This window comes from Chiroxiphia lanceolata, chromosome 3 (genome assembly GCF_009829145.1).
Source record: "Chiroxiphia lanceolata isolate bChiLan1 chromosome 3, bChiLan1.pri, whole genome shotgun sequence".
NCBI classification, from domain to species: domain Eukaryota; kingdom Metazoa; phylum Chordata; class Aves; order Passeriformes; family Pipridae; genus Chiroxiphia; species Chiroxiphia lanceolata.
In genome coordinates, this window is record NC_045639.1 from 39,900,534 (window position 1) to 39,915,605 (window position 15,072).

General features: G+C 35.1%; 1 protein-coding gene across 6 annotated transcripts in view; it reads left to right on the forward strand.

Annotated features, from left to right (window-relative positions):
• The window catches only part of LYST (lysosomal trafficking regulator), an 87,283-nt gene that overhangs the window by 49,302 nt on the left and 22,909 nt on the right, over positions 1-15,072 (forward strand). For all 6 annotated transcript variants that reach the window (XM_032682406.1, XM_032682408.1, XM_032682405.1 and 3 more), the window contains 13 exons: positions 184-333; positions 947-1,084; positions 2,168-2,366; positions 3,585-3,716; positions 6,017-6,653; positions 7,139-7,316; positions 8,116-8,285; positions 9,688-9,918; positions 10,790-10,956; positions 11,433-11,585; positions 12,762-12,953; positions 13,474-13,652; positions 14,668-14,874. In XM_032682406.1, coding sequence (XP_032538297.1) covers positions 184-333; positions 947-1,084; positions 2,168-2,366; positions 3,585-3,716; positions 6,017-6,653; positions 7,139-7,316; positions 8,116-8,285; positions 9,688-9,918; positions 10,790-10,956; positions 11,433-11,585; positions 12,762-12,953; positions 13,474-13,652; positions 14,668-14,874 — 2,733 coding nt within the window. The remainder of the gene's footprint in view (positions 1-183; positions 334-946; positions 1,085-2,167; positions 2,367-3,584; positions 3,717-6,016; positions 6,654-7,138; positions 7,317-8,115; positions 8,286-9,687; positions 9,919-10,789; positions 10,957-11,432; positions 11,586-12,761; positions 12,954-13,473; positions 13,653-14,667; positions 14,875-15,072) is intronic.

The window sequence follows — 15,072 nt, forward strand, 5'->3', positions numbered from 1 at the left end:
AAGCTGTTTTTACAGAGGCAGAACAGTGATTTTAAGGAAGTTTGGTGTTGACCAGGTATATATGTCTTCCCTATTGGGAGTATGCTGTCTCTTTAGAGATTTACCTTTTTTGTTATAATTTGGATAGAACAACTGTACTACTTTGTGATTATGACACTTAAAAAAAATTTCCCCCTTTTCAAGACTCTCCTTGAAGGATGCTGCAGTGATGAGATTCTCTATATAAATGAAAATGGACAATTCCAGCTTGATGCAGACTCTACTGCAGTTATTCAAGATGTTCAATTGTTAGAAAAGTTACTGCTTGACTGGAAGATATGGTCTAAAGCAAAGGTAAGTACTTTAGTTTTGGAAATATTTCAGGTCTAAAATTCAATATTTTAAAAAAATAAGTATTATGAGTAAGGAATTAATTTCTCCAGTTACATGTCAGTAATTATTACAATTTTCTAAAATTAATGGTCCTTATTTTTCTTTGAATAGCTGTTAGTAGCATTAAGCTCCCAATATCAATGATGCAAGTAGCCTTATATATTAAAGTCTGTAAATGTGATGTATGCATATGACTTGTTAGTTGAACTGATGAATTTTTTTTGTGGAGAAATTGCTAAAACTAAAAAAGACCTGCTTTCTTTTGGAGTTAAACTATTGAAAATAACCATCCAGTGTTAATATAGCAAAGAATATACAAAACTAATTTTAGACAGGAAGTTGAAGGTTTTTTTTGGTGGTAGCTTAGTCATTAAAATAAACTTAGTTTTGTATGAACATAACTTTTCTGATAGTTTCTTGTTCTGACTTACCATTTGTAGTCATTTAGTCATCATCTTAGGTGCAAAACTAACTTGCCTTCATTGTGTTTGTTGTTTCTTGGGTGTTTTTTTCACAGTGTGTAGACTGACAAATGTATTTTTGAAGTGATGTTTCTGGTTTTTTTGTTTTTCAGCAAGGTGTTTGGGAAACTCTGTTAGCAGCTCTAGAAATCCTTATCAGAGCTAACCATCACCAACAGATGTTTAACATTAAGCAGCTATTGAAAGCTCAAGTGGTTCATCACTTCCTGTTAACTTGTCAGGTTCTGCAGGTACTTTCACTCTAAAATCCTACTTTGTGCTTGGCAAATACTCATTTTAATTTGGGGAGGGTAGAGCTCATTTTAATTTGGGGAGGGTAGAGAAGAGACTAAATGCGGTAGAAAAAGCTACTTCAGTAGATGGTCCTGTGTGCTTCTAGACCTAGTAAGGAACTGTATCATTTTACATCAACAATGCCTAGATACAGAATGTTTCATAGTATTTCCTGTCTTTTCAGCACATCAGGGAAAATTAGTATCTTGCTTAAAAAAAACTACTCAAATTGGGCAACAACAGTTTGGCAGTTTTGGGGGTCTGATGGAATGGAAGATGAAATTATATAAACCATTCCCTTTGGAAAAAATCAATTAGCTTTATTTAGTCTTTTCCTGCAGCAGTCTCAGTTAAGGTGCTTGGATATAAAAAAGGAGGAGGAAATTAGAGAACTTGGGAATAAGTTAATCACTATAGTCACCTTTAGAGTAGATTTCCCACAAGTTTCTTTAAGTCTGGTTCTAAAATCCATATTCTTTTAATAGATTATTTTTTTTTTTCAGCTAGCCAGCATCAAACTGTGGAATGCTTGATCAAACAGAAATTATAAATACAATTATCAATGAAATCTCAAATGTGTATGTTTATAAAAATGGCTATTGAAGTGGAAATACAGAAGACTCAGTGTGGCACTGTTCAGAAATTTTTTAATGTTTGAAATGTTGGTATTGGCAACTATTAATTTCTCTGTAAATATGTAATACAGTGACAATAACCTATATTTTCAATGGTGATTCATGTCCTAGGGCTCCAGCATTTCAATACAGATTAGTATAGTATGCTGAACATTTTAGTTTTCCAAAAATCAACTTGCATAACATTTGCAATACCTTGTTTCTGTCTGGATTTTGAGTGGGCTGTATTTGGATAACATTGAGTAGGTACAGTAGGTCCTCTCAATTTAAAGAATAAAACTTTATTAGTTGAGCTTCTTTTCTTGTCTGTTTTACTACAGCATGACAACTTAAAAAAAAAAAAAGACAATTGCTGTCAAATTAAAAATACAAGTAACTTATAGTTGTACTACTCTTCCTTTCTAGGAGCATAAAGAAGGGCACCTTGCATCCCTACCTCGGGAGGTTTGCAGGTCATTTGTGAAAATAATTGAAGAAGTGCTTGGTTCTCCCCCTGACCTGGAATTGCTGACACTGGTCTTCAATTTCCTCTTAGCGGTTCACCCTCCCACTAATACATATGTTTGTCACAATCCTACTAACTTCTACTTTTCCCTGCACATAGGTAAATATGTCACATTTAGCTAGTAGTAAGCAATAAGATAAAAATCTGGTCATAAATTAATATCTAAAAAAATCTCTGCTGTATTTTAGTAATGATATATAAAAAAATTATTGAATTCTTGGGACTTAATACTGTAAACTACTTTTACTTTTCTGAGAGAGGTTAGACTTTGTTTACTTGGCTTACTTGGAGAGCTTTCTTCTGTCTACAGCCATAGGTAATATCTCTGTGATTATGCCATTAACTTCCTTTAAAGTTTGGTGCTGCTAAATGGAATGCATAATGTTAGCTGCCTATGTGGACACATTTGTCTTGGGTGAACTTGGAGAACAACATCTAGCTTGCTCGTAAATGAAACTTTTCAGAAATATGTGCATATAGTCTTGTTTTAATTTCTACTTCCTTGTTTACTGTTATGGAATTCCTGGAAAAATAAAAGGCCTGAGGGGCATTTTTAGCAATTGATCCGTTGCACTACAAGATGTCATTGGCAGGCACTATCAGTTCTTACTAGTTACTGGCAGTACTTTATGGGCTTTGAGGGATGCAGACCTAGAACAACAGCTTCTTTAGTATATCTGTACTGGATGATCATGTTGGCAAAATGACTGATATGAACTTTAAAAAACTCTTTCTTGCTCTTTTTAAAAATGAGAAATTATGAGCAGTTCGTGCTTTAATATTAGCATTGTGCAACCTTAGCCGTAACTTATGTGAACATGGAAAGCATCATCCAATTTTGAAATATTTTCTCCTTTTGCAGATTCCTGTGTACCTCAAGGTTTAGTAATCAGTTTCAAACGCAGCACAGCTGTATTTATATGTATCTATCCTCTAATACCAACTGATATAAAATTCTGAGTAAGAGTAGAATGCACTTTTCGATACTTGGAGCCTTACTAGGCTGTTTGAGAACAGTCACTTGTTTTTGACATGACAAAAAGTCAGTTATCACTACTTGTATGCCTGCAAGGACTGTCTATAAATGTAATTGCTTTAGTACATCATAATATTTTCATTGTTCTAAAATAAATTTTAAAGTTGAATTGCTAAACCAAAAAATGGTGTTCAAGTGCTTTTTCTAGGTTACTTGCACTTGAGCACTTCTCGTTAGCCTCCAGTGATCCGCTCAAAATGTAATCTGACTACTACGAGTCTAATTTGTCAACAATGCAAACATAAAACACTTTTATTTAACTTTTTCCCTTTTCTTTCTAGATGGCAAAATTTTCCAGGAGAAAGTTGAATCACTTAGGTACCTGAGAAATTCCAGCAGTGGTGGGAAGTCAGTAGACAATTCTGCATTTTTGATTACATCTCCAGCTGGATTTACAGCTTTACCACTGGAAGGTAAAACAGTGCTGGAAAAAAAAGGATGTTAAGACATAATCTTTTGGCAAATGACCAGAGTGCTTGAAAGTGTTACTTTCCCACAGGTATCTCTTACAGAGCTCCCCCTGTCCCTTGGAGCTTGATGCCTGAACAGCAGAGTAGGAAGGATGGAACTGAACACGCTACCTAAACTGCTCTTCATTCTTAAGTTGAGACAAATTGCCACATTGATGGCTCAGGCAGTGAGTTGGACCAGATAAGCTGAACCATCTCACTTGTTGAACAGACCTGCTAAAGATGCCTGAGAATGCCTTAGCCAGGCAGCAGTTGAAGTAGTGAGCCATAAGCAACTATCTTATCTGGGCAGGAAGTGTTAAGCTGATACTTTTCTTTATTTGTGCATAATTCTTATCTGTCTAAATATGATATTAAAGTATTACCATTTAGTTCTACTGTAGGTATAGAAACTGTTCCTACATGATAGAGGATGGGAAAGTATGTCTTATGAAGAACAAGATACCTTGGTTATATAAATTAAAATTGAATCATTTTCTGGGAACAGTCTCAGATAGCATGCTGAACAGGTTGAGGTCTGTAAAGATAACTGCTTTCATCAGTTTTGAATTCCTCTGCTATAGATGCTGAAATACAGTGAAGTTATTTGTTCAATCTGGTAACTTTTTTTCAGTTGGTGTCCTGTCAGTGGGATGTTTTTTGCATTATTATTGAATTAGAGTTTTAATCATACTTTTTACAGATTTGCATAGGCAATCAACAAATATCATCTGAAAAACAAAAGCTGAAACACCACTTCTGTTTAAGCCTTTATTTAAGCTTGTTGACAATGAGAAATAAATTCAAAATAAAAATTCATAGTCTAAGTTCACCAATATATACAAAATAGGAATGGAAAAAAGTTACACTGATCTCTAAATTAACCGCTATATATTTCACATCTTGTGTGACTCAGTTATCTTCTATCTATTACAGTGTAATACCTTTTACAATTGATGTCTTGTTGCTACTTTGCTTTGGAAAAGGAAATTGAGTCTTCAACTACTTCATTTGAAACAATGTTTATTCATGTGTCTGTTTAGAAAAGCAGTGATGTAAAGAACAGATCACAGTACTAAACTGCATATGGAATTAGTCCTTTTCCCATATGGATAATATATGACATCTCATTCTTCTAAACTGAATACTCTTTTTATATAGGTAGTACAAATTGTTGTTCTTGAATAGAGATTATTCAGGTGTACTAGAGGAATACTCAACATTTTTTTGCGTGTGTGTGAAAATGGATATTTGAGTATTGTAGTTGCAACCCCTTAACATTCTATAATTCTAAAAAATATTTTAAATTGGGAGCTCATTGGATAACCTGCTACCTGTATGTGGGTTTGCAGTTTGTTGCACTACCTGCTGATGTGTGTGAAAGATTGGCTCTAAGACTGTTGCAGGTGTATAAGTGCAGCTTTATAAATATTTTCTATTGTCAGGAGGCCAGCTTGGTCTGGTTATGTTGGCACATGTATGTATGTGTATATATATTCACATATTTGTTTTATATATATATTCTCATAAAAACTATATTCCTGACGCGTCATTGTTGCGTTAGTACTAACTGTGGAAAGTTTTCAAAATACTTCTGAATAAGTAAAGTCTCCTTTTCCCAGAATAACAGAAAACTGCTTCTACCAGTCTGATATACAGTCTGCTTTCCCCCTTAAAACTTAGTTATGAAGGACATGTGTAGTGTGCTCTGAAAGTTTGACCACTTCAGGTCAAAATGTGCACTTAAAAGGAAGCATTATTAAATAAAATATGCAGTTATTAGTTGTAAGCTTGAAGTATATGTAAAACCTTAGTGCAAAGGGGTTGGTGAATAGTATTTCAGTGTCCACTGAAACATGTTGGTAGATTGGACCTCTTACACAATGCTCCAAATAGAACAACCTGTTCTATTTGACCCTGCTTTGAGCAAGGAGTCTGGTCTAGACAACCTCCATTGTCAGTGATTCTATACAAATTCCTGCTGAGGGTTAGTTGAGAGGACCATGATTTAAATCCGGAAAACCCAATATATTGTCAAAAATTATTTTGCATTTTATGCTTCTTTCAGATTTGTGACTTGCTAAATATATGGCTCCATAGTAGTTTACTTGATTTACCAAATCTGAGCTATGTCAGGTGTTGTCAGTTTTGCAAATAAAATTAACTTAGGTCACCACAGTTCTGAATGTATGAGGAGTCTAATACTGAGAGAAAAGTTTGTTTCTAATGTGAAAGGAATGCTAAAGATATCCTTATTTTTCTAGGGAACACTTCCAAGGCTAGTGTTCAGCAGAAAATAAGCTCTCAGGCACCTGGAAGGCTTTCTAAAAGCTTACCAGCATCGCCTACTTCCTCACCTCAAGTTCACCAAAAACAACTAACTGAAAGAATGGGAAAGAGCACTGATGACCTGCTGCTTATTGGGGAGCATGACTACATTGATCTTCAGGACAGAACTGGTTTTGTAGAAGGTTCTGAAACCATAAGAAGAGTACAGGAAGAGCTTCTTAGCAGTTGTGAGTCTGCAAAAACAGTTTGTGACTCAGAGCTAACATCTGCTGAAACATTTGAAGATATTGCAAAAGAAGTAGAGTTATCTGAAAATGCATTTGAGAGTAAAGAAGCAGATGCAGACCTGAAATGCAGTGAAGGTGGTGGTGGTGGTGCAGCTGAGCCATTGCTACGTCGTCCAGACAATCTAAAAGGACTGCCTTCATTTCAGAAGGGCCAGAGTAATTTTGCAGGGTTGGGCTTAGCATTTTCTGTTCTTGGAGCATCGTCAGCCATTGCTCGCTGGCCAAGCTTTGCTGACAAGAATGTACTTCCTGAAGACTGGGACAGTCTTGCTTTTTCTTCAGCTAATGAGAATACCCCAAAACCATCTGAAAGCCCTGATGACAGGTAAGCACATAAAATAATACATTAAGAGTTGCACACTATATGAGCTTTAATTTCACTGTTCTTGCTCTTGGTTACTATTCTATAAAAATTTGAATCCTAAAAATTAAGGGAATTTTTTCATACACTGTCATACACAAATTTATTAAGCTTTTAGTCCATAGAATGTTGTGTTGTTTCAATTTTTGCATTATTTACATAGCAAATTTAAAAAATCAGTACTTTTGCTATGTACAGTAGAAGTGGGAGCTTTTTATGGTACCTCACAAAAACTGAAGCAAGTTGTTCTGGTCAGATTATCCTTTTTGCCATCTGCCATCCAAAAATAAGTGTTAATGAAGATTGGTAGTAGGAGTATTGCAGAAATGATGCCTCTTCCAAATTTCTTCTTCCTCTTGTCCCCCAAGAATTGCTAGCAATTATGCACTGTTTTAATCTTTTCTGCTGTAGACAATAATCAGTGGTAAAACATATTCCTCTGTTTTCAGGTGTACAGAAGACTATCTTGTGCTTATCTGTTGTGGATTATATGATCTCTTGCGTGGAGTGCTCCTAATCCTACCAGATATCATGCTAGAAGATGTGATGGACAAACTTATCCAACCTGATTATCTTATAGTTCTAGTGAACCACCCATCTCCTCTCATACAACAAGGAGTCATTAAAGTAGGCCCATATAAAATGTTTTCTGCTGAAAAGATGTGAACTTGCATAGTTAATATTTGGAAATATGAAGTTTTGTTAATATTTTTATTCAGCTTTCTTCACTTTTCTATGTTTACTTCTGAGTTTTAAGATATGTTTCTACCCCATAGATTTAAAAAAAAAAAAAAAAAACCAAAAAAGCAAATGCAAATGTAGAATCTTTGAATAGATATAGTCTATAATGTAAGACAGAGGCCCTGAGAGCTTATGATGGCATTAACAATATAAATGGAAGGAACAATGCAGAAAGTCAGCGACCATCTCTTCAACACAAAACACGTGATGCACATTAAATTAAAGTGCAAACTAAGTTTTTACTTCTTACATAGCTGACTGAAAATGGACCTGAGGCTTCAAAATCTTTTCAGAGATTTTTGTAATATTGAGAAAGACAGTGTTCCTGTGTGATGACATTATGTAGAACTTTGAGTAGATTTGTATTTTAATTTGAAAAAAAGTAAGATTATAAGGCTTTATTAAGAACAAAAAAGTCATGCATGCACTTGCATGCACACCAAAGTGCAACATTTAACAAATATAAAAAGTTTGAGTGTATTTATGTATGCATCTGCTAACTGTTATGTGTGTGATTTCATCTCCCTTAAACTTAACTAAAAACCCAAGAGTCTTCAGATCAAAAATATAAGATGTCGATTGTAACAAGGATTGTAACTGTTCAAATCACAGACAACAAATTAACTTTCAGGGTAGTTATGTTAAACATTTAAGTCTTACACCATAATTATGCATTTATTTTTAGTTGTTGGATGCATATTTCAACAGAGCAAGGAGGGAGCAGAAGGAGAAATTCTTAAAGAATCGTGGCTTCTCCTTGCTAGCCAACCAGCTCTATCTTCATCAGGGGACTCAGGAAGTTGTAGAGTGCTTTTTGGAAATGCTTTTTGGCCGCTCTGTTGGCTTGGATGAAGAGTAAGTAATGCTGTGTTTTTACATCCTGTAGCAATATGTGAACTACAAGCAGTGCACTTTGCTGGTCAGCAGCCATAAAAGAAGTTCCTTCAAAACAGCTCTGAAATGTTTTGCTTGTAGCTTTAACACTGAAATGTATTAAAATTCTTAGGACTATTGTATGGCCCTTAAACTGCAAGCAGCTTTATCTGATGAATGCTGTTAGATGGGATCTTGTAAACACTCAGACTTTCTGAGTGCCTCAGAGGCCTTAGCACTTCAAATGTCCTGTAATTTAACTCTGATCCTACATGAAACTTATTTATATCCTTAAAAGTTTTAAGTAGTAGTCACAGGACTTCTGCTATTAGATTTTGGTAGGTGGTAAAGCAAAAAGCTTGATGCCACAGCTACTTCCTTGGCTTGGCCCTGAATTTAAATCCCTATTTCTTTTAGGGAAAATCCCAGAGATACACCATTTCCATGAACTAAAAAGCCACCTCATATTGACAGGAAAGGAGATTACCTTTAAGGAGACAATTATATAAGTAAATGATATTTTTTTTTAGAATTAGTCTGACCACTTAATGATGGTACAGGGAGCATATGTGTAAGTATAATCAGTGCAAAAATCTTACGAAAAGCTCCTTCTCAATTGCTGCCTTTGTAGGATTTGTAGCTAAATTGCTTCTCCCTCTTGACTTGATCTTCACTCCTCAAAAATTATTCTTGTTTAGCTGCAAGATTTAAATATGGCTCCTTAACTTGCCCCAAAGCAGAGAACTGTTACTTTTTCAGGATTTATTATGGGGCTGGAAAGATAGTTCTGATGTCTCAGGTTTTTAGGATTGTGCATAATAGTTGTGTGGTGGGCTGATAACCTTATAATAGTAATGCAATTTCTTAGTCCACAAGTAAGACAAGGTCAGAAGCACTGCTTTTAATTCTACAACTGTAATAAGCCAGAAGGTGCCAAACTTAATTAAACTTCAGCAGTAATGGATACAGGATATCAAACCTGCTGTCAGTCAGTATATTATTATACTGATGACAAGCCGTATTTATTTTCTTGGTAATTCTGTGCCAGTTGTAATACTCGTTATTGGAAAAGTGATGCATCATTTTTCTACACTGATTAAAATCCCTATTATTTTCATGAAGTCTATATTGTAGACAGTTGGTAGTTAGTCAAAACTTCAGATATACTTTTTAGGCACATCGTTTCTTTGTGGCTCCTTGAGGTGTTTATTTTGTTCTTATTTTCTTTGGTAGACAGGCATTGTTATGGCAGTTAAATGTAGGAAATGACCATCTACACCTTTGCCAAAATACCAGCATAGAGTGGTATTCCAGTTGCATATATTAGTTGCATTTATCAGATTGGTATTTTAAGGATGTCACTCACATATATTTCTGTTAATAGATTTGATCTGGAAGATGTCAAGAATGTTGGACTCTTTCAAAAATGGTGTGTCATTCCTGTTCTGGGTCTTATAGAGAATTCTCTCTATGATAACGTTTTGCTGCATAACTGCTTCTGTCTTCTGCTGCAAATCATAAATTCCTGCTCAAAAGTTGCAGACCTTCTGCTTGATAATGGTTTGCTCTATGTGTTGTGTAATACTCTGGCTACTCTCAATGGACTGGAAACCAAGTGAGTATTGTATCCATTCCTATCAAATAGTCTAGGCACAACCTTAAGGCTAGCATGAAATTACCGTCTTCAATTTGTTCTACTTGCTAAAATTCTCTGAGAACATATCAAACAAGGGTTTGAGATTTTCAACTTAAATTATACCTGTAAGTTAATGTTTAGATATTCACTTCAAACAACAGAATATAGAATGTTCTTTCCATATCTTAAACTGTCAAGTGAAATGACATTTTAAGATGCAAGTTTGTCCCACTATCTGCACTTTGGATGCTTTTCTTAATAAAACCAAACAGGATATAGTAGCATTCTACTGTATCTATAACCAATCTTAAAACTGCAGAAAAGTCTCTACTGTACTGTCTGTGATTTAATATTTGAGATTTCGAGTAACTTAAATTACTTTATTAGTTACAAAGATTCTGTGCTTTAAGAAAGGGTATGCAGTAGAGATGTTTTTTTTATTTTATTTCATTAGGTGGTATCCTGAAGAAATGGGAAAGTTTCCTTTTCACGCGATATAGTTTTAGTTTAACATGGTTACAAAATTATATACTGATATACTTTTTGAAAAATACAGAATTTTAGATTTGTTCTTTACTTAGAAATCTGATAATACGTCATTGCTTTTCCAATAAAACTGTGTTACACTCTTTTTAGAATGTCTCAAATTTGCAGGCATTTAATCTGCCAAAGTTAACACTAAAGAAATAGATTATAATGTTCTAGTCTTCAGTAGTAACATTTTTATGTTAGTACAACATACTAATAGGTATGGTTGGTGGAAGTAGCAAGGGGAATAGTAATGGGTCATGTTGAAAGTTACAATCTACTAGAATTGTCATGTTTCTGGTAACTAAAACTTTGTTTGCAGCATTCCCTTGAATGACTACAAGTTACTTGCATGCGATATACAACAGCTGCTGGTAGCAGTTGCAATTCATGCCTGCAGCTCCTCAGGTTCTCAATATTTTCGTGTTATTGAAGACCTCATGGTGCTGCTGGGTCATCTTCAAAATAGTAAAAATGCAAGGATGCAAAGTAAGTTATCTTCTTATTTTTGGGATCATGGGCTACTTCCCCACTGACTTTTGTTTAAATTCCGATTTCTGCTGAGGGAAAAGGGGGAGTTTTCTGGTGATGGATCTTCTTTCTCTTCTAAGTGGTTCTCAAAGTAATAGTTTTCTTCAGGAGCCTGCATTGTGATAAAGAACTGTGTATCCTGCTAATCTGAAAAAACAGTAATTGCAAAAGTTTGCTGTGTGTGGGTATTTAAATGGAAATGTTCTGTACAGTTTCATTTAGCTTGTTTTGGAGTAATCAAATTCAATGGCTTTTCCATGAGAACTCAATTGTGTAGTGTCTGTATCTGTGGAATAGTGAGCTGACTTCTGTGAAATCAAGAGTCTTACAGCTCTTGACACTTTTTGTGTTCTTTTACTTGTTAAACATCTGGTAAAAATAGTTGAAGGATGTGTAAAGCATGTCATGTATGCTTTGTATGCTCCTCTTTATAGATATGGCAGTTGTTCTGCAGTTAAGAGTTCTTCAAGCAGCCATTGAATTAATAAAAACCACAGCAAACCAAGATGCTCAGGAGCAGACCAGTTCAGCCCCATCACCTTCTGCACCACATCGTACAATGTTTCAAAAGCGTAAAGGTATTGCAGGTGAGTAGCAGAAGTAGCGTTCTTGTACTTTCTTTTGTGTGTATTAATTGATGATTAGTTGATTGGTTGATGATTCATTAGTTCATGATGATATTACCTTCTTTTGGGATTCTCTTACATTCACAAGTTGCTTAGTAAAGATGTTTTTCAAGTAATTCCTGGTGGTTTTAATAACCAACCTCACAGTAAGGTAATGCTAAAATCAAGCTAGTCCATGTAACTAACATAGCTGTGATGTGGGGACTGCTTTGTTGCTCAACTTCTAAGTAGTGACCATCCTGAAATAAATACCTGCCACTCTAAATTTACAGTTGGAAATGCCACTGTGGCTGTGTTTGTAAAACCTTTGTGCAGTGCTAGCTGTAGCAGTAATACTTCCTCTGTATTTGATAGCTTCTCAGTCATTCTGTAAAGGTTTTGTAGTCTTCTGGCTGGAAATTGAGTTTTGTATGTTTCATATAAATGAAGCTACATTAAAGACTTCATGAAAGATATAATTTAAAAATCTGGCAAATGCTTATCTCCTGTTCACTATGGGAATGTTTCTCTTAATTGTCAGCTTTTGAAAGCCCTCTCTATCAACCTGGTAAAGATAATGAAAGTATTTTTATATTAGTGAATCTGGTAAGACACTAAAGATAAATAGAAATAGTTATTTCAAAAGAAGGAAGTACAGTCAAAGCCTGCCAGTTCATTTCAACAAAATTAAGAAATACTCTTAGCTAAAAATTATACTTCTATTAGTGGCAATGGGTATGGTACAAAATGTGTTTGTTAAGTTGTTGATATATCTGACTTGTCAGTTGTGCTTCCCAATATGCAATATTTTGTTTTATCACTAATTTTTAATTCTTCATCTTAATTATACAGTAAAAAGAGGAATAAAAGTAATGTTTTTGAATCTGTTTTACACAAAAATATGGAAGTTGTACAATAAAGCTGATCTTGAGACTATCTTATTTCATGGTATCACTTGAATTGTATATATCTTTAAATAGCTTTGAAAACTAAAACCAAGACAGGCACCCAATGACACTTATGTAGCCTTTAATATTAATGTATTTCAAATGTTTTGATTCCTTAAATGATGTGAAGTCTTTGGATGAAAGCAATTGCTGAGTGATTGAGTTTTTGTACAGTTTTAGTAGAATTCTGTTCATGCTTCTCTCCTTAAAGGCTCAAGGAAGTTTTCACTTGCACAGTCTGATGCTCTGCTGATGAAAATGCGCTCACTAGCAAGTGAGGAATTCAACATGATGATGCAGCGGAGAATGAGCCAAGAAAATCCTATCCAAGCCACTGAGCCTGAGTTTGCACAAAGGTTACAGAGGCTGACTGTTCTAGCTGTTAACAGGCTCATTTATTTAGGTAGGATTTCTTTTTGGGTTGTTTCTGTCTTCACAGAGCCAATGTAGTGTGATATATAAAAATGGATTCTTGCTGAAGTGTTAGAGAGGACAGTCATATTATTGGCACAAATTTTATGGATTTAGCCACAAAGCATCATTCTCTGTGATTTGTCTCTCAGTATTATGTAACTGACAATCTGGATAATGTTTCTATCTGAATGAACTGAACAAGTTGTTTTATTTCTACATTAGTCCTTTCATGTGTTAACTGCCTCTATTATTACCTGAAGATTTAACTGCCAAAGGGAGCATCTGCTCTCTCAAAACACATCAGTTTGCATGTTTCTATGAAATGGCTATATTTTTTAGCAAGACATGATGACTTTGACAGCTAGTTCAAATTCTGCAGAAGCAAGAGAGAGTAAGAATGGTAAATGTAGCAGCAGTAAAGGCAGTATTTGATTTAATGCCAACTAAAGGATCATGGGATTGTCTTGCTTTAGATGGTACTGATCAATATGTACCTCTTAAATTTTAAGCATCTACCGAAGAATGCCTTGATGTACTGGGTATAACAGAAAACACGAGTCAAGGCAGACGTTCAGCATCCCAGCTGGAAGTTCCTGAAGAGGAAAGCCAACAAGAACTGCCTAGCAGAATAAACCCTTTTCTTAAAGAAATGGTCAAAATGTTGGTGGAAGGAGTCAAAGTATCCATTGTAAGTTGTCCACAGTAAAGCATATTTTATAAGGTTCATTTATTAGGAACTCTTCATGCCTAATGTATTCTGTCCATAAATGTTCTTCTTACTGCCTCTCCATTCAACTGTGGCATTAAAAACCCTCTTCAGTTTCCTAGTTATTCTGCAGTTGTAAAGTAATAAGTGGATCTGTTCTGAGCTTTACATTTAGCAAAATTTTTCTTATTGAACGAACACACGAAACTTAAATGGACTTCTGTGTACTCTATAAATTTGCTTGGTCTCCTAAACCTCAACATTTAAATTTGCTGGAGCCTATAAAACAAGATCTGCTGTGCATCCACAGATGGTGGAGAATTTCTCTGAGCAATTTGTGTCTATAGTATGTCTTAGAGTTGGGAAGGAGAGCTTTTTTTTCTTTCAATTCTTGCCAAAGGGCTGTGAGTTTTCTCTTCTAGCATACAGGTGTTAGCTTGTCAACCTTTCCAAAGTGATCAAGTTCTGATTGGGTAATATGAAGTGAGTTTTTTGGAAAACTTAACTTACTCTTTCTTGCCTCTTTATTTCTCTTAGGTTGCCTTTATAAAAGTAGTTCTACCTAAGTTTCTTTCTAGTTCAGGAAAATTAGTTTTGATAGGTGTGTTATCTTTCCATTGTGCCATGCTGGTAGTACTTTTCAAAGGTGTCAGATTTCTTTTTGTGAGCACAAGCACCTCAGTCCAATGCGTGAATTCTAATTCCTAGTTTCTGAATGGATTACCTCAAATGATTAATGTAGAAGAGCTGTTCATTAAAACAAGCAATTAAAAAAACCCTTTCATTTTTAAACCCTCTACATCACAATTTTCACTTTCTGGATTGTTGTATAGTCCCTCTGACTAAATATCCAGTTTAGCTAGGAGTTGCATTCCTAATATTGACAGATAGAGACAAAGATCTATCTACCAAAATAAGTTTAATTTTAGTTATGTGAAAAACTTGGTAAAAGCAAACCCTAACCCTGTAATATTAAAAAGTTGTCCCTTTTACTTAGGGCACCAGTAGAATGACTACACCAAAACAGCAGTGGAAGAGAATTCTGTTGTCATGTAAGGACACATTCCGTACACAACTTGGGAGGCTTCTTGTGCACAGCTTGTCTCCACGAAGGCCACTGCAAGAGAGAAAGCAGGCTTTGGAGATGGTACCTGAAGTAAACCATCAAGAGATTTTGCGTGACTGTCTTAGCCCAACTTTGCAAGTAAGCTCAAGATGTTTGAAAGAAGTCTCTAAAACCTATGTTCAGTTTTTTGTTTAAATTTAAAACTGTATGTGGCTAAAATTGTTCACTGCTGTTTTAGCAATGTTTAGTGTAATGACAGTTATGTTATATGAAACGTGTTTGTATACTTCTGCAATTGCTGTATTATCCTGAGGACAGGCAGTTTTGTAAGAGGCA